General features: G+C 36.2%; 1 protein-coding gene across 1 annotated transcript in view; it reads right to left on the reverse strand.

The window, feature by feature from the left end:
- LOC148947570 (AH receptor-interacting protein) overlaps window positions 1–20,921 on the reverse strand; it is a 43,666-nt gene extending 22,745 nt beyond the window's left edge. The window contains exon 1 of the mRNA XM_089096155.1: window positions 20,830–20,921. Within this exon, the coding sequence (XP_088952281.1) occupies window positions 20,830–20,907 (78 nt within the window). The 5' untranslated portion in view covers window positions 20,908–20,921. The remainder of the gene's footprint in view (window positions 1–20,829) is intronic.

Consider the following 20,921-nt stretch of genomic DNA (forward strand, 5'->3'; position numbering starts at 1 on the left):
ACTCCTTTCTATATTTATCTGAAGGTTCAAGGAGAGTTGGCACTTTGAGAGAAAAATCCCGCTTTAGGGGCTTTTGAGATCTTGGAAAGCTGTTGATTTAGGACAGATAAAAAACAGCTTCCGGGAATAAAATTAGAGCCTAAAATATCCCCTTGGAAGCTGTTTTTAAGTTCCAATCTTTGTTCCTTCTGTTGCCTATTTTAAGGCTTAAGAAATTGCATAAAGACAAGTTTTAACAACTGTTCTAATCACAGGCAGCGCGATAGCCCAGCCTAAGTAAAGAACGATGGGGGAAAAATTTATTTTTTTTTTTTTTTTTGTTTATTTCTCCATACCCTGGCACTTTGTATCGATGGAGTTGTCGTAGAAACTTCGAAAAAGGCTCATTCGATTAGAAATTGGAGTGGCTAGTGCTCTTTTTAATATTCGAAAGTGATTGGAGGGCAACTAGTCCCCCCACGCCCATCATTCCCCCAAACACATCCAATCAAAATTTTGAGATAGCCATTTTGTTCAGCGTAGTTGATTTCAAGATAGAAACTTCGAAAAGGGCTCATTCAATTAGAAATTGGAGTGGCTTGTGCCCTTTTTAATAGCCGAGAGTGATTGGAAGGCAACCAACACCCCTGCCACGCCCACCATTTCCCGAAACACATCCAATCAAAACTTTAAGATAACCATTTTCTTGAACGTATTTAATTTCCAGATACAAACTATGGTTTCCGGGCAAGGGTAGTAAGCTACTCCCTGGGGAAATATAAGGTTATTAATGTTTTTATAGAAAGTATTGTCGTAAAAATTAAAAAAAACTCATTCGATTGGAAATTCAAAGGGCTAGTGCCCTTTTGAATAGTCGAAAGTGATTGGAGGGCAAATAGCCGCCCCCCCCCCCCACTGCCATCATTCCCCCGTAAACATCCAATCAAAATTTTGAGATAGCTTTTTGTTCAGCATAGTTGATTTCCAGATAGAAATTTTATTCAGCGTAGTTTTAAGTTTTATAAATTAGGTCTTTGAGGAACACAGCCCCTCACAGCCCTCAGGACAAGGGTTGTAAGTTAGGTCCTGGGGATATATAAAGTTTTTTATAGAACGCGTTGTCGTAGAAACTTCGAAAAGGGCTCATTCGATTGGAAATTGAAATGGCTAGTGCCCTTTTTAATAGTCAAAAGTGATTGGAAGGGAACTAACATCCCTTCCACGGCCACCATTTTCCCAAACACATCCAATCAAAATTTTGAGGTAGCCATTTTGTTCCACGCAGTTAAAGTTCACGAAATTATACCTTTGAGCAGGACACTCCCCCCACAGTCTTCAGGACAAGGGTTATAAGTTATGCCCTGGGGGCATATAAGTTTTTATTGAAATCTTTGTTGTAGAAACTTGAAAAAGGGCTCATTCGATTGGAAATTCAAAGGTCTAGTGCCTTTATTAATAGTCAAAAGTGATTTGAGGGCAACTAGCCCCCTCTCTCATCCACATTTTCTCCAAACACATCCAATCAAAATTTTTTGATAGCCATTTTATTCAGTGTTTTGGATTTCCAGATAGAAATTATGTTTTTGAAGAGGACACTCCCCCACAGCCCTCAGGGCAAGGGTTGTAAGTTATGCCCTGGGGGCGTATAAGTTTTTTATAGAACGCGTCGTAGAAACTTCAAAAAGGGCTCATTCGATTGGAAATTGGCATGGCTAGTGCACTTTTTAATAGTCGAAGATGATTGAAAGGCAACTAACACCCCTTCCACGCTCATCATTTCCCCAAATATATCGAATAAAAATTGATATATAGCCATTTTGCTCCAAGCTGCTTATAGTTTAGGAAATAATACCTTTGAGCTAGACACTTCCCCCACAGTCTTCAGGGCAAGGGTAATAAGTTACGCCCTGGGGACATGTAATGTTTTTATTTAATGCGTTGTAAAAGGAACTTGAAAAATGGCTAATTCAGTTGGATATTCAAGAGCTCGTGCGCTTTTTAATAACCAAAAGCAATTTGAGGGCAATTAACCCCCCCCCCCTCTCACGCCCCCCTTTTCTCCAAACACATCCAATCCAATTTTTAGATAGCCATTTTATTCAACATAGTTGAAAGTTTTGGGAATGAAGTCTTTAAGGATGAAAACCCATCCCCCCCCCCACAACCCTCAGGGCAAGAGTTGTAAGTTATGCCCTGTGAGCAGGTGAGGTTTTTATAGAAAGCGGTGTTGTAAAAACATCAAAAAGGGCTCATTCAATTGAAAATTGAAAGGGCTAGTGCTCTTTAATAGTTGAAAGTGATTGAAGGGAACTAACCCCCTCCCATGCTCATCATTTCCCCAAGCACATCCAATCAAAATTTTTAGATATTCATTTTGTTCAACGTAGTCAAAAGTTCCAGAAATTAGGTATCTCATGATGATAACCCCCTCAGAGCCCTCAGTGCAAGGGTTGTAAGTTACGCCCTGGGGGCATATAAGGTTTATATAGAAAGTTGTTGTAGAAATTTCAAAGGGGGCTCATTTACTAACAGAGATTAATAAAAAAGAGCATATATACAAAAAGACCAAATATATAAAAAGACCAAATATACAAAAATACCAAATATGTAATAAGACAGAATATACAAAAGACCAAATAAATTGAAATTTATCATTTAAAACATTTGAAGTTCAAGTGACCATTCATGAGCACTGCTTTTGCATAAAGTACCCAGAAATTTTAAATGCACTCTCACAGGGTACTGAAACTGCAGGCACTCGGAGATGCATGCATGCAATTTCACTTAACTCTGGATAAGTGCAGAAATTAATATGGAAATAGAATCAACTAGAACAGAATACAACCGAGCAAGGAACAAGGTGAGACAAGTCGAAAAAGAACAAGAGAGGAAATTTGCTGCTTATGCAAAATCAGTCCCTAAGAAATTCTGGAAAAATGTAAATGCAAAGCTGACTACAAGAAGAGAAATCACCACCCTCATAAACAGAGATGACTCATCCACAAGTTGCCAATCTGAAAGGACAAATGCTTTCAATGATTTCTTTAGTTCTGTTTTTAAGCCAAAGCAAGCAGACTTGGAACCATCTCCAGAAGACCTGGAAACAAATTACTAAAAAGTCTTCATCACAAAGGAAGAAATCAAAGTACAACTCCAGAAACTTCAATCAGACAAATCCAAAGGCCAAGAGGAAATTGAGGCACTGTGGTTCAAAGAGAGTGTGGAATGTATTGTTGAAACTTTGCTAGACATCTTTCAAAGCTCTATAGACAAAGGTGCCATACCATCAAGATTGTCTAAAGCAATTGTTGTCCCCATCAACAAGAACAATCAAAAGCAGAAGACTACCAACCTGTGTGTCTAACATCACTAGTCAGTAATCTTTTTGAAGGATGCATAAGAGACAGGATATTGAACCATGTATTACAGAGCGATATGATAAATCCCAGCCAATATGGGTTCCTACCAAACAAAAGCTGTACAAAACAATTATTAGAAACGTTCAATGATTGGACACAAGCCCTGGAAGATGGTAAAAGCACACTAGCAATACTATTTGATGTTGAAAAAGTTTTTGAAATTGTATTGCATGCAAAGCTAATGGATGAACTCCAACAGCACAATTTTCTAAGACAAATACTATCCTGGATAGAACCATTCTTCAAAAATTGAACTCAAAAAGTTAGAGTGGATGGCATCATCTCGAATCCAGCAAAAGTAAGCAGCGGGGTGATAGAAGGTAGAGTGATTGGTCCTTTCTTCTTCATATTCTTTATCAACAAAATTATCATCAGCACTACCAAAATCTATGCAGATGACACAAAACTCTATAGGAACTTCATATCATCTCAAGATGAAACAACACTACAAAACGACATTGACACCTTAACTGAAAACCTCCAAAGCCTAGGTCTCAACTTCAATAGATCAAAAACCAAGATTGTGCAGATAGGGAAGAAAAATACAGCTTCTGTGCCCCAACTAACAACAAACAACAAAGCAGGCTGCAGAATACCACTGACACTTGTTGATTCTGAAAGAGATCTCAGAATTAATGTTGATTCAATGCTAAAATTTCATAGGCACACCCAGAAAACTATTTTCAAAGCATCACAGCTCATTGGGCTGATTGGACAAAGTTTCAAGCACGTGGAGAATGATACTTTTTTAAAACTCTACGAGGGGATTGTCAGACCTAAAATAGAGTATGGGAATTTGATTTGGAGACCCCACTATTAAACAGATTCAGCCACCCTGGAAAAGGTCCAAAGACGTGCCACCAAACTTCTTCCTGGTTTGAAAGACTTAAGATATAAAGAACAACTATTCAAACTGAAACTGAACCCACCCTGAAATATAGACAAATGAGAGGAGACCGGACACAGCTGTACAAAGTAAAGCATAAACTGCAGAAACTGTCTTTCCAGAAGTATTTTCACCCTTCAAAAATAAATACCACAAGAGGACACCATGAAAAAATATTCAAACCCATAGCAGTAAATTGATCAAGGGCCAATTTTTGGAGTGTCTGAGCAGTGCCTGACTGGAGCTCACTCCCAGAAATAGTCGTGAAATCTGAAGCCTTAAATAGTTTCAAAAATGGCCTGGATCAATTTTGTAGAGAACATTTTTACACACATGACTCATAGACTAGGGTAAGGGAGACCCTTACCCTGAGTTTTAATTGCAGAATCCAGATAGCCATTGACTCAGAGGAACACAACTTTGATGAACCAAGTGACAGCCATCTAGAGAGTGCTGAAATAGGGACATGCCACTAACGGAACAGAAAATCCTGTAAGTTAAAAGTTGATAGTCAAAATTCTAGAGGATCAGAATAATTTTTTCTGGTCTTTGTCTCTTGCTCAAGAAGACCAGAACTCTCTTCTCATATGCTATGATAATATTTGCTGCTACCTGGGCAGTGTTTGTATTGTTACTAGTTTGACTTGAAGAGTTCATCCAAAGCCCAGTTGTGTCAAGAAACCTAGCAAGCAAAGCTAATTTCTTGATCTGAAGTTGGTAATACATTTTGGTTAGTTCCCTATATTGGTAGGAGTGTACCGTGAGTGAAATGCGATGCATTTAAAAAACCAAAATAAAGTTCCTTCTTTCTAAAGATAATTCCGACTTCCTATAATTAAGTTAAACCTAGTTTCAAAAATGAAAAGTCCTTAATCAGCAAAGAAAAAAAACTGAAGTTAGCCTCAGACAAAGAACGGCGCTATCCAAGCTCTGAATTCTGCTAAGATAGTGAGCAATAAAAAAAGATGCTACGCACAATTTTTCTAAGGAAGTTTAAATGATAAGAACCGTGTGAACGTCTAAATCATCAAAAATAGTTAAGAAAGATTATTGGACGAAGGGTTCACATCCTTGGGCCACTTGGGCCAATGGTGAGCCAGTTCTTACAGCGCAAGATTAAAGAGCTACGTTTGATAGTGGGGTAAAAGTGCTTTTTGAAAATATTCGTAATTTAGAATCAGGACCATTCAGATAGAATTTTTTCGCCATTCAAGCTTGGCAATTCTTTCATGTTGTATCTCAGTCACCATTGTTGTCGCTTGAAGTGACTCACTGCTGTTCACCTAAATATGTAAGTCTCAATAAATCTATTGTTTGTTACCTGTGTTTATTTCACTTTATATGTCTGTAGCCAGCCTGATAACAGGTAATTAGTTTCGCAAATCTCCAAGGACGTTCCCAGGGAATCTGATCTACAGATCGCTCGAAGAAAAGAGGTCACATTTATATGGCTACACATGTTATTTTCTTTCAATAATTGAGGGTGGCGCGGTTATAAATTCACTTCACTCCCCATTGTTGTGGCGCAGGGCTCGATTACACAATCTTTAGCGCTATAAGCGGCGCTATTGGAGGACTTGTAAGGTGTAAGTTCACGGCTTTCAAGGTATAATATTAGACTTGACGCGATCAATCTTCATTACCGCTATTAGGACGGCCATAAAACTTTTATTGCTACAAATGGCATGGTCGGAAATTGGAGGAAAACTTGCGAACTAATTACGCTATAAACTTTGTAATTTGAATTTAATTATTGGAGAGATACAGACACATAAGTAAAGTGATTAGGCCTATAGCCGCTAAGCTACCACAGGAAACCCTTTAAAATATATCATAGGAGATAATAGCCTCTCCCAAAATAGGTTAAGTGAAAAAATTAATTTAGCTTGAATTGATTCCAAAAAAATGGCGGACGACCTTAACGAGTTATTAATAGTGCAGAAATTGGTCGCGAAAAATATAGAAATAGCGAAATCTATCCCGGAGTACAATGGTCAATCAGATATTGACGAATGTAATATCCAATTGGCCCAGTTTGTACAACTAACAAAACAGAGCTAAGAGCGTTAGTCAACTTGCTCCATCTACGATTGGAAGGCCAGGTCATAGCCTTTCTAAAACAAATTGAACATACCTGATTCAGTAATACCAACTTTCCAATAAATACAGTTGATAAATGGATAAAAGCAATCATAGATTGATTTATCGTAACCAGTTCCATAAATAATTTATAACACCGAACAGTGTGATTTGACTTTTCACAAAATATAAGAGAATATATTGATAATATACGCATTTCGGTAGAGGCAAAATAAGGAACAGGTACTGGGCAACTGTATGAAAAAGTCAAGCTAAATACCTTTTTGCAAGGGCTTCCCCGAAAACTATATAGTGGTAGTATCCAAAATATTCAGAAGTTGGATCTCGTAGTTCAGGAGGCAGAGCAATTGATAGAAGTCAACACTATGGTTACAAATCAAAGTAAAACAAACATAAATAGCCTAGGCGATTCAAATGCGAACATAAACTTCAAGAGCGACCAGGAGTCCCCAATTTCTTTTCAAGGGATAACTCCCTAGTGCCACAAAGAAATAAAACGCAAGAACCCGCTAGGCAGAAAACAGTACTTTTTCAGCCTGTCAAACAATCCAATTATGAAAATAACCATACAATAATAAGATGCTATAATTGCAATCGACCTGGGCACATCGCGAGAGAGTGCCATTATGTCCCCAACTGCATACCAGGAATTACTGTGGCAGTAGGCAAAATTATGGCCACCATTTGTTTGAAAGAACAAATTTCAGTGCCGGTGCTGCACTGGGCTACAACCAGGGAAGATTGCAGCAAGCAGTACCTTACAACACGTACCCACCAAATTTGTATAACCCTCCCCCCAACAGACAAATTAATTACCGATTTGAAAACACAAATACTCGCCAAAGCCAATATAATGCGAGAATGCTATACAGAAATCATGAAAATTTGCCGATGGGAAATGAAAATCTTGTAAGCCGACGGCATTGGCAGTCAGCGCCAGCAAGCGGCACTGACACAGGACATCCACGTTACCATAATAATACATGGCGAAGGCAGACAGACGTAAATCAATTAGATATGCCTACGGAAACTCATACGTCTGAATATCTATTACAGGCACCGACAAATGAAATAAATCCTCGGGGAAACGTTTCAGGCCCCTCAGAAATATAAATTGGACCCAAAAGGTGCCCAGAATATTCAATAGGTCCAAAACAATAGTAGTGCCGTCTTGTAGTGATAGTATTAACAAGTTACCTATATTTAAGGATTTTTGTGTAGAAAACGTTTACTTTAAGGCTTTAGTTGACAGCGGAGCTACAGTTAATATTATAAGCTCATGCATATTTAATGTTGCCTCTGCATATTAGGCGACAGAGGAACCATAATAATCCCAATTTAACTAGTGTGACAGGGAATAAATTGGATGCAAGAGGTTCAGTTTGCCTAAACGTAAAAAGGGACAATAGGATCTTTACGACAAATTTTATAATATGCGATAACTTTCCGTACGAAGCAATTATAGGAGCAAATTTTTTTAAGGTCCAATAAAGTACTATTAGACATAGCAAACGAGAGGCTTGTCTACCCGGCTAAGGTAGGGGAAGAAATTTCTACCTTAAGAAATCGTAACAGAGCTTACGAAGACAACATAACAGTAAACAAAATTTCTGACGGTATAATGTCGCAATCTTTTGAACCTTATATCTCACAAAGAGGAAAAGGAATAATAAGAGACTTGTTCAATTATTCTGGAAGACATTGCAGAGATGAAGTAAATTTAAATAATAAAAGTATTGAATCGGCGAAAATACAAATAGGAGATATGCGACAGTACAGGTCAAACGAAATCAAGAAAATAGCAGAATTATGGAAAAACATAGTGAAACCCAACGTTACGCTGCAATATGCCGCAATGGCGCAAAATAGCGCCAGTAAGAATCTAATAAAGAATGAAAATAAAGAAAAATATTACGAATTTGCGATAAGGAAAACAAAAGTCCCCACCCCAAACGATGCAAAAAATTCAAATATCACAGATGATTGAACCAGTGGATAGCAATTTTGAAATATGGTTTGCGACCCCATCTGAAATTCGCTAAAATCTGATATGCGAAGAACATATTATATCTTACGACAAAGGAGAAAGTTTTATTTTGATAACTAATAACCACGAAAATGATACAATTACAATAAAAAGGGGACGTGTTTAGTTCAAATTCAAGTTTTATCAGAGAATTATTTAAATACATGGGAAAATTCTAAAAGAAACCTAGTTAACGGCATTAAAACTTCAAATAACAAATATCCTTTAACTAAATCGCAATTTTTAAACAAATTTAATATGGATCATATTATGGATATGGAAATTAATAACAATTTATGCTAATTTTTTTCTATTTTTATGTACTAATTTTCTGAATCTTATTAAGACAGCGGAACGATGACATTTAATGAGCCTTCATTTTTAACGAACGGTAATACTGTAGAGAAATAGCCATATTGTTTGCCATAGAGTGGTTAAAAAATAAAATCCAGTAATTAGAAAAAAAAAATGAAATTATACGCCCAAGTATAAGTCCGTATAGTGCACCAGTGATCTTAGGGCCAAAAATTAATGGAGATCTTAGACTTGTAGTAGATTATAGAGCCCTCAACAAAAAAGTAGTTAGTGTTAAATTTCCTCTACCAAGAATAGATGAAATTCTTGAATCTATTTCAAGCAAAAACAAAATTTTTACTTCCTTGGACCTTACCCAAGGCTACCACCAAGTGAAAATAGCCGAAAAAGATGTCCATAAAACTGCATTTTCAACATGTGAATGTGGTTCATATGAATACTTAAGGGTGCCTTTTGGACTTAAAACAAGTTCAAGCGCGCTATGTAGACCCCTATTACACCTGTTAAGAGGATTAAAGAATATAATTCATTTTGTCGACGATGTCATACGTGTGGAACAAAATGCTGAACAACACTTAGCAACATTAGCTATGGTGTTCGAGCAATTCAGACAGGGCAATTTGAAATGCCGGCCTGCGAAAGTAAATTTATTTCAATCTAAAATTAAATTTTTGGGAGTAGAAGTAACACAAGGAAAGATATCCCCAGACCCTGATAAAATAAAATGTGTTGAAAACCTCAAACCCCCAAGAACTAAGAAAGAATTAAGGGGAATTTTAGGTCTTACTGGCTACTTTAGAAAATTCGTACGCAATTACGCCCAAATTGCAAAATCCCTCACGGAATTAACTAAAGGGAACTCCCAAAATGTTACCTGGTCCCAGGAAGCTCAAACTTCCCTAGACCGTCTCAAAAAGGCGCTCACTTCTGAACCAATATTGTCACTCCCTGATTTCGAAAACGGAGAATTTGTGGTCACAACCGATGCTAGTTCAAAAAGCATTGGGGCTATTCTTCCGCAAATAATTTCCATGGGAAACCCCGGTCCCTTAAAAGGACCTTCTAATCAAAAAAAAATAGAAAAAATTACATGCTATTCGAGTAGAACCTTATCAAAGGGTGAAAGTTGTTACTCTACCACAAACTTAAAATTACTATCTGTAATCCATCACTTGAACAGATTTAGATACTATTTAATCGGTAGAACCTTTATACTACGATCAGACCATAAAAGCTTGCAGTACCTGCGCACATTTAAAACCCCCACGGGCATTCTAGCTAGATGGATTATGAAAATCCAAGACCTAGATTACGAATTTGAACATTTAAAAGGTAAACAAAATGCAGCTTTTCACTTTTTGAGTAGATTCCCAGAATATATTCCTTCGGAAACTGAGGAGAATGAAGTTAACACTATCATTGCTAAGAGCAAACATGGACGTAAGAAAAACAAAGTCAAGCAAACAGTGAATGAAAATGGGGCTTACTATTGTCCCTTATCGTTAGAGAATATAAAAAGAAAGCAAAAAAAGGGCGAAATGTGTTCGGCACTTATTAATTATTTTGTGAATGACGATGCGTTACCGGATAAATTCAAAACTCTTAGAAAAGAGATAGATAATTTTTACTATGATCTTGATGAAGAAATACTGAGTAGGATCATGACTTCTGAGACAAAAAGAAATCAAACTTCAATAATATCTGTATTACCACAAAACTTAATTGCACCTGCATTTGAAAGTTTTCATTAAGATATGGGTGGACATTTAGGAGTAATGAAAGCATTCCATAAACTAAAACAATATTTTTACGTACCGTCGGCAATAACAAAACTTGAAGAATTTATAAGTACATGCGAAGCGTGTAACTTAAGAATAATCCCCCCAGCTTATCCTCATCCTCCAATGGGAAGGGTCCCGGTAGCAAAGTACCCCTTCGATATTATCTCATTTGACTTATACGGAACGAACGGAGGCTTGCCTGTTTCTAGCAGAGGACATACTTGCATTCTTTCAGTTATAGACCATTTTTCAGGATTTACTTTTGCAAAAGCATTAAAAAATCAAGGTGCTTATGCCACCAGTAAGGCGTTAGCGAAATTATTTTTACAATTTGGCGTTCCAAATAAGATTTTAAGTGACAACGGCAGCAATTTTGTTTCAAAAGTAACAAAAGACTTAATGAGTTTTCTTAATATAGAGAAAATGGTGACAGCTCCGTACCACCCACAAGCTAATGGTAAAATAGAAAATAGACATAAAATATTTTCGAACGTATTAAGTGTTTATACGAAAGACAATAGGAACGACTGGGATCAATTTTTACCTTATTTAACTAACGTAATCAACACTACTTATTCAGAAACAACTAAAGATATTCCATTTTTTTACTTTTTGTTTGTGATTTTATAATCCCGTATAATAAGATTATTGAATCGTGGCAGTATTATAATAGCTCGGAAGATTACAAACAAGAACTCATAAATAGGATGAGGAAAACTTATAAAATAGTGAGGGAAGAGTTGGAAAAATGTAAAATAGACCAAGAGCTAAGAAACCAACCCAAAGTCAAGGGGAGTATAGATTTCAAAGTAAGAGACTGCGCCTACCTAAAGAACGAGGCAAAAACGGAAGTAAAAAAACTTTATAACAAATATTCTGGACCGTACAGATTAGTCAAAAAGTACGATAACGATTATACTTTTAAAATGGAAAACCCCGATAGTGGAAGAACTTACAAGGCGCACGTTAGCCAAATAAAAAGAGCCAAATTTCTAGAGAGATGGGTATCACATCCCTCCTCTACAGATTCGTCAGATGCAGAAAATGAGCCCCCTAGATCAAGATTGGCAGAGCTAAAACCCTTAAATTTTAAACAAGATTATTTTGAAGATGACAGTGATGAGGAAAACTTTGAAGAATTTTTAGCAATGAAAAATCTAGTTGTTCCTAAGAAAAAATCCCTAATACCAGGATTTTTTCCTGAAATAAAAACACCAAAAGATCCAAAGAGTTATTCATCGGCGAGCGCAGGAGAATTAGATTATACAATATCTCCAAAAACCCAATTTTTCCCCGATAGAATTTCGACCCCATGTCCCCCCAAAAGATGGTTTCCCCTGCAACACCGATAGAAAGGCCCCTGTCCTTACAGGAAGAATTAAACAGAGCTGTTGAAACCCCCGGTATTGCTGTAAAGAAAACTCCCCCCCAAAGATTCAACTAAAATAAACCTCCGAGAAGCTAGGGATTTAATAAATTTTCGCATCAAAACGAGTTAAAGTACATTACCCGAAACTAAAACTCCAAAGGATGACTAGCAAGGTCAATATCATGACATAATTGTTTCCAAGATCTAACCTTAACGATATACTTCATAGAGGGAACCCTTAGTGCAAACAATTCTCCTCTCGCTTGAGGATATGGCCTTAAAACAGTGGAGGAACCCTGCAAAAACTCTTTATTCCTCGCAAACCTCTGAAGAGACTGTCAAATCCCCCGAGTTGAGAACTCAAGACGAGGACTTAGGGAATAAACCTTCTACTTCCAGAGGAGTAGAAATTTACGAAGGAAGGGCAGGTGTCACCTCAAGAAGTGCCACCTCTAAAATTTTTAATCCGGATTCGTCGGAAACCAGTTCCGAAGAGTCTGATGGCGAATCAGACCATATAGTAGTTAAAGAAATAGGGAAATCAAGACCGACATAAGCAGCCGCACACGCGAAACAAACGAAATCAAAACGACAATATTGCTTTAAAAAACAATACAAAAAGTTCAACCTTATTTTGCTACAAATACCGAAAAAGAAAAAACCGCAAGATCCCGAGGTGAAAGTAATGACACATTGAGACAGAACGGTCAAAACACCTGACTTGTTGAAATATCCACAATTAATGTAGACAGATCTCAAATCTAATAAATGTAAAACCATAATAAATTTAACAGTGTTCTAGTAAAGTTAATCTAGCAAGCATTAATGAAAAAAAAATAATAATACAAGCAATGTCAAAACATTAGTGAACAGAGAGAAAGGTTGGAACAGAAAATAACCAAAAGTAGGAAGCACGTGCTCGACTTAAAACGACAAGTGGTGTTGGACCACGTTTTGTGGGAAGTCTGGGGAGGAACTCAACGCCCATGTAACTTTTAACTTGTCTTGGGCGTATTCGCCCTTGTATTTTCTATGAAAAGGCAACCCATGTCCTAACTAAGATAGATATTATCAAAAACAAGAAATTATCAGTAAAGAAGCGTCTAATTATATGAAATATTTTGTTTTAGTGCAGATTATAGTTATTTTCAGCCTGTACATAAAAAAGTATACGGGCAAAATTAAATCCTGCATGAATGCTTATTCCTATGTTTCTTACATGAGAAATATATTCTAAAATTAATTGGTGTAAAGATTATTAGCCACGCTTTAAAGTTATATCTCAACCAGTCATACAATTATATCACAAACAGAATAAAGCTCGGAAATCTTAACTTTACTTTCCTAACCTATCTAGTCATAAAATATTTATTCTGTTTTACGCCTACAAATCAGTTTTCTTTGGCCAATGCCACAAAATGATTACATAATAAGAAATAACATAAGTAAAAATTAAAGTGCCTTTGAAAAAAAACTTTATAATAATAACACAGTAGTAAACAAACGAATTTTGTAAAAAAAGGGGTAAAATTAATGGTAAATTAATTCTAGAAACAAACAATAAGATGAGGCTTAAGAATATCATCATAATACTCGTTGTTCACGCAGTGGCCCAAGATATTGTAAAACATGGAGCAATATCCAAGCAGGAAAATCCATTGCTAGCTAGCCATGACGCATGGAAGATCTTTATGAAATTGGACCCCAAACCCTTCAAGACCTTGTTTCAACAAGTAACAAGACTAGAAAAAAACACGAATGAACTCAAAGAATCGACCAATTTCTGGTGGAACATACTATTGGCCGTATGTTTCGTATTCGCGACTTCCCTGACCATAAGAACCCTATTGACTTTTAATTACGGAAAAATCCTGAGACTAAGAAGACGAAAACCAAGAGAAGAACACGGGGAAACAGCTGAAATGCAGAGGTTAAACCCGGAACCCCCTGAGAACGTCTAAGCCAAGAAAAAGGGAAGACATTAGAAAACGAGCGGGTATAGAGATCTCCACTCGTCCTTGCTATGTCTTGTTCCCTCATTGTAAGGATGTTTACGTAAAACCGTGTGGTTATGACGCTGCAACATGCGTTTCTTAAACAGCACGGACGTGCGTGAACAATGCAGGCGTGAAATATGTTGTAAAATTAGACCTCAAAATTAACCATGTAGTATAAACTCTGTTTGAAATGATTATTTTAAATCTAATATAAAATTAAATAAGTGTTGAAAGAAGTTAAAATAAAGTGTATGTAGCAGTGTATATTAGAAAGCATAAAGTTAAAGTATTAATCTTTTATATCGTCTTTATGCTATAACAACTTACAAGAAACTTCTATGTATTGAATTTCCCAATTTGGAACTTTACATATATATTTCCACCAACATGATAAAAATTTCGTTTTCTGTACTAATATTAGTGTATATGTTTAACCCTGTCTCATAGCGTAAAATTCATGTACCCAATCGATACGTGACTTATTTGTACTATGAGTATTTACTTTAAAGAACGTGTGATCCTGCCTCGTTATTTTTATTACAGGAAGTGGATTAACACATTGGATATCGACCATTACAATGAGTTGCCCAGTGCAGATACAACCTAGTAGCATCTATTTTCATCATACCTCAACCAACGAAGAATAATCAACATACACTCCAGACAATTTTCATCCCATCTTCGTCCACGAAAACAACAGTTACCTTTAATCATTGTTTCTTCGACCACAAACCATATTACGTATCAGGTAACATTATATTTGAATCTCAGTATCCAGTGCACTATCGAACTATATAATCACATAAATTCTGAGAACCCCATCGATCAATACAAGATACAAGTACATAAATGTCGCCTTTGATAATCATTATGGACCCATATACCATATGACCGTATAGTCATGATACTTGACGACCCCAAAAACTATTTATGTGTCACAGACTCACGCGTCGAATCCCTTTCGACCATCACTCGAAATCCATCCTATCCCCTCTGTGTGGAAAATTCATATCTGTTATCCCATGAGTGTTACGAGATAATTTCTGAACAATGGACATGGAAACCAAAATTAACCCCAGTGACCAACCCCTCAGTGACAATATACCCCTCCCACAAGTTAAAGACAATATGTTGAAGGAGTCACTACAGTTTGATGTCGACCTGTTCCAAACCCAAACTTCAATTCCCCCATGCTTAACCTAGGAATTACCGCAAAGGTAATAGACGCAAGCCATGAGCTAACAATTTTATAAGAGACACAAATGAACAATTTTGTGCGAGAATACATTCTCTATGTGCCTCAAAATATCCCAAAAATGATATGCTGAGAAGAAAATAAACGCACTCCCAGTGTTCAACCCCTTAATGATAAGGCACCCTATGAACTATCGAAAAGCAGGTGAGAATGAACTCTGATAGCATATTCCCACACCTGTAGTTGGAAGCATCATTTCCCAGTTGACAATTAGAGAAAGCCTGTCGTGTGAACACAATCGTGCTTGAACTGTCCCATGAAGAAACCATAACGTAAGTGCTTCAAAAGTTTTGCCAAGATGAAAAGAGTGAAGGAAAATAATTTACAACAGAAGGATTGAGTACGCTAAAAAGACTCGAAGGTGATGAAATAGATGTGAATTTACATATGTTACCTCTCACTAACTTTGATAACTCAAAAATTCCAATATCCTATCATTAACGTTGCGTAGCAAACATCCCCAGTGAAAGCGTTTTAATGTTACCAGTGAATATGGTAAACACAATATTGTATGTTTTAAATCGTTCTTGCATGTAGTGTTAGATGTTCAGATAGAGTTATGTGTAGCGTTGTCGAGCTATTCATTTAATGTAGCGTAGATAGAAGGCAGTGTGCTATAGAAACAGCAAAAAAAGCCTTGTAAAAAGTGAATTCAAAAAAAAAATCTTATGTGAAGGTAGAGTAGACCCAACCTTGTTGGAAACGTTAAAGTAATTAGTGTTCGACGTAGAAAAAAAAATCTTTAGTATAGTAGCTAGCCTAAAACCATGAATAATCTTATTGCGGTAGATGAATTTTATATAGGGATGTAGAAAAAAAAAAGAGAAAAAAAGTAATAGAGAAAATTTTTAGCACTCCTGATTAAGCCATAACATAAATATAAAATAATTATGTAGAAGAAATAGTTAATAAATGGCGAACATTTTAAAAGCCCAAAGGCAAGCAAGTACTAATGACGGGACGTCATTAATTGATGGGAAGTGTAATATGTACCGTGAGTAAAATGCGAAGTATTTAAAATACCAAAATAAAGTTCCTTCTTTCTAAAGATAATTCCGACTTCCTATAATTAAGTTAAATCAGCAAAGAAAAAAAAACTGCAGTTAGCCTCAGACAAAGAACGGCGCTATCCAAGCTTTGGATTTCGCTAAGACAGTGAGCAATAAAAAAAAGGTGCTACGCACAATATTTCTAAGGAAGTTTAAACGATAAGAACCGTGTGAACTTCTAAATCATCAAAAATAGTTAAGAAAGATTATTGGACGAAGGGTTCGCATCCTTGGGCCAATGGTGAGCCAGTTCTTACAGCGCAAGATTAAAGAGCTACATTTGATAGTGGGGTAAAAGTGCTTTTTGAAGATATTCCTAATTTAGAATCAGGACCATTCAGATAGAATTTTTTCGCCATTCTAGCTTGGCAATTCTTTCATGTTGTATCTCAGTCACCATTGTTGTCGCTTGAAGTTACTCAATGCTGTTCGCCTAAATATGTAAGTCTCAATAAATCTATTGTTTGTTACCTGTGTTTATTTCACTTTATATGTCTGTAGCCAGCCTGATAACAGGTAATTAGTTCGCAAATCTCCAAGGACGTTCCCAGGGAATCTGATCTACAGATCGCTTGAAGAAAAGATGTCACATTTATATAGCTACACATGTTATTTTCTCTCAATAATTGAGGGTGGCGCGGTTATAAATTCACTTCACTCCCCATTGTTGTGGCGCAGGGCTCGATGACACAATCTTTAGCGCTATAAGCGGCACTATTGGAGGACTTATAAGGTGTAAGTTCACGGCTTTCAAGGTATAATTTTAGACTTGACGCGATCAATCTTCATTACCGCTATTAGGACGGCCATAAAACTTTTATTGCTATAGGAGTACCATCAATTGGGAAAGATACAAAGTTGAAATTAGAATTGAGCAAGAACTATTATAACTCTTGGCTTGGAAATGTACTGGTGCAGAAGTGAGAAGATGAGCTTACAAGGTGAAACTCTACCTATATTACTCATTTTTTTGTACATTTCAGGCTCAAAAAAGCCATCTCTTGTGAAGAGTAACATATCAAACTTAGAACTAGCAAAATAATATTTCTTGTGCTGAACAGCTAAAAATTCCTTCAGGTCATTGACTGACTCAGCCATAGTACTAGTATCCAGAGTCTGACAAAACAGCTGAAGTTCTTTATTCATCAGCACAATCTTTGCTTGCCAAAACATAGTTATATCCACTAAGCTTTAACTGTTGTCTGTTTGGACAGGCAAAGAATCTCAATGCCAGCTTCAATGATGGGCCACTCTTTGCTGTGAAGTTCAAGCTCTCTGACTTCAGCTTTGCAAAAGTTTTGGTAGAAGAAGTCATACAGTGCCTCTTTTCAGGCGCAATATATTTTTATTGTGGTAAGGGTGCTGTTCCCAGGGCCATCTTGTGTGGGGAGGGGAGGATCTACAGAAATAACAAACTTGGTTGGTAAATGCAGCAGTTTTACCAACTCCTACCATGATTTTACTGATGGTGCCACAATTTTCTATTTGGTTAAATAAAAAGCATGAAAATAGTGATATGACACATACCAAAATTTCAATTCCTGGTCAGTAAATGCAGCATTTTTACCAGCTTGTGCAGCAATTTTACATATTATATTCAAAATGGACATTATGCTAATTATTTATAAAAAACAGTTGGTAAAAATGACCAGCAAGTCAGTAAAATTTCTTGCTCCCCCCACCCAAAAAAACAAAAAATTTTGGTGAATAACAACCCTGGCTGTTCCATCAAATATTCATGTTCTTTATAATGGATGGACTAGGGTTATATATCTTGCAGATAGCTACAAAAAGGTCATGGCATTTGGAAGATACTTTCAGAATTTTAATCAGCTTTTGCATTTTTAACAGTGCTGCTCCTAGCATTAGTACTTCACTAGAGATGCCTCTTTGTCTAGGTGCTCCTCACAGAGCAACCAGGAAACTATCTACTTACCAAAACTAACCAAAATATGCAAATCCAGGTAGACTGCTTCAGTAACTTTAATGATAAAACTGCTTTAATTTTGGATTAATTTTTACAGTGACAAATCTTTTTTTCAGAACATGTAAGGATGGCACTATTCCCTAGATGGTGAGTGTTGCAAATTCAATGAAATTTACTGGAATACAATATGATGCAACAAAACATTAAAAATGAGTACTTATCTGTTAAACAGAACACATCCAAGAAGTGAAGTTAATCCTAATGAATTATACCAAACCATGACAATAAAATAATACTTGAAAAATAAGATTATGGAAACTATGACAGCAAATTACCAAAAGCAGGCTGTAAAGCACACAGTATATTAAATACCAAACCCTCTAACCACCTCTATAGCCTATATTAAATATTTAGTTAAAATATAGCTACATCATAGTTTTTCTCACTCAAATTCAAGCAAATTATAACAATTCCAGAGAGGCAAACAGGTTACTGTCAGATCTTACACAGTGTAGTTCTTGAATGTGTTTCATTTAACAGACAATGACCAAAAAATGGGTTTGAGGAAAACAGGAACAACAAACATGATAAAATCAAAACAGAATAGAAAATGGTAGAAAAAACAAAAACAGAGCCAACCTCCAGTGCAGAAATGTGAACAGAAATTAGCATCAATCATTAACTTTTCATTTTCTATAAACAGAATACTCAAGAGTGAAGCTGAAAGGAGATCAAAGCAGACCCAAGAAGGCTCTTTTGTTGAAGAAGGAAACATAAAATCTGATAATAGAAACTTTCTGAATATTACTAAGCATTAATTTTGTTATTATAGCATTTTATTGAACTCTGCATGCAGCCTAAAGCTATATTTAGTCTCATTAGAGGGGGGAAGATATGGTTCAACTGTCATAGTAGTAACCATTTGAGTAAATAAACAGAACACACCCAAGAAGTGAAGTTAGTCCTATAAAATAGGACTAAACCAGATTTGGTTAAGATATGGTCTTGTTTGTTCACTTAAAATGGCCCACCACCCAAAAATAAGGCTACATTCTTCTGAACCATGTGTAAATCCCTTTGATAGGCTTACTTAGCCAATAAGAAACCACCAAAAGAGTTGAGGAAATATATCCCCCCCTTCCATGCCCCTTTTTCCCAAAGACATATGATCAAAATTTTAATTAAGACATATTGTTCAGCATAGTTGGACAGTCCAATAACTGACAACTGAGCCTCTGGGGATGATACAACCTCTCTATAGCCCTTGGGAAAAGGGTAAATGAAATTTGCTTATTCTTTACACATTGTATGTGGAAATTTCCAGTCTGATTTGGTCTACTTTGAGCATTTTTCAAATCTACGTTAACCAGGGAAAGTCAAACAGATCATTAAAAATAGAAAGAATTGCCTCAGTTGTCACTAAATTTTTATATTGGTCAAAATTCCTGTAAATCTTTGATTTCTGATTTGATTGTTATTAGTTTTGTCTGAAATTTGAAGGCAGTAAATGACTGATTGTCAACTGTTCTATTAGAATTATGTCTAATGCCAAGATAATTTTGTAATGTGGCTACCACATGTAGTCTTGTAAATTGCTATTAATAGTAAAAGGGGGGATCATAAATATTCTTCTTAATTTATTTTGGTCACAGCTGAGCATAGAACATAATACTGATACCCATTGTAAGAAATTCTAGTTATTTTTAATGATACTTTTGGTAGCAGGGCTTATTTTGAATGATGAACTTTACCTCTACTCCCATGATGTGCATATATATAACCTGATTTGGATATATTTAGGGGTAGGGGTAAAGTTCATTGTGATGCAAATGAAGGTTATATTTAGATTCAATATGTAATTCTGGGTATATATTAGCACATTAGGGGGGAGGGTATATACTCAGTTAAAATATAGGTTCACAAAAATTCATGTAGAAAAACTGGATAAACAAGGAAAGAAGTGAAGATAAAGGTCCTATGATTGCAAAATACATTAACTAGAATTATTTTGTACATTATGAAGTAAGCATTGTTTTCTTAACATGTCTCATTAGATGCTGGACTGCTCATACATCTAAAGCAACAGGGGCATATCCAGGATTTTTTTTTTAGGGGGGGCAAAATAGGTTGATCCAATAGACTTGCATTAGAAGCAAGTTTAATTAACACAAACTTGTGTTAATTAAGTAAATTACACTACTTTAAACTATGTTAGGGGGTATGCACCCCCTGGATCTGCCACTGTATACCAAGAGTAGGCCCATTTTTTAGCACTAAGGTCTTGCCTCTTTCTGCAAAGATTACTGTTTTTTAACTCATCTTTGTTCTAAGATCTTACAGCTCACTGATGTTAGCAAAAAGTGTGAAAAACGCCACTGTTCTGCCATATAGAACAATGATGAGAGAACTTGGATGATATACTCATCATTGTTCTCAGACTGCTGATCAGAGCAGAATGATGAAAGACGTTTGCATAAAAACAACAAAAGATGTAGGCCTAAGATCTTAGTTCAAAGATTTCACTTTTAAGCATTTTCTGACAACATATGTAAGATCTTAGCACATTGATGAGTGAAAAAAGGCCCTAGTGCATTGTCTAGGAAGTGATTATCCTACTTGAGGCAGCTCAAAACTTAGCCTATAATCACTGCAGTTGAAGTAGTTTTCCTTTGCTTAGCTAAACTCTCGTTTTCAGTAATTTTATTGATAATGGATTATGTCCTTACCTTTGCTCCCTTTACTAATTCTGGCGCTGGGGCTCGTCCAGGATGAAGAATCTTTTTTGTAATAGGGATATTTTTCATTTCCGCATGCGGGT

This window comes from Artemia sp. Qi Xiang Cuo, chromosome 10, assembly GCF_049724085.1.
Source record: "Artemia sp. Qi Xiang Cuo chromosome 10, ASM4972408v1, whole genome shotgun sequence".
Classification (NCBI taxonomy): Eukaryota; Metazoa; Arthropoda; class Branchiopoda; order Anostraca; family Artemiidae; genus Artemia; species Artemia sp. Qi Xiang Cuo.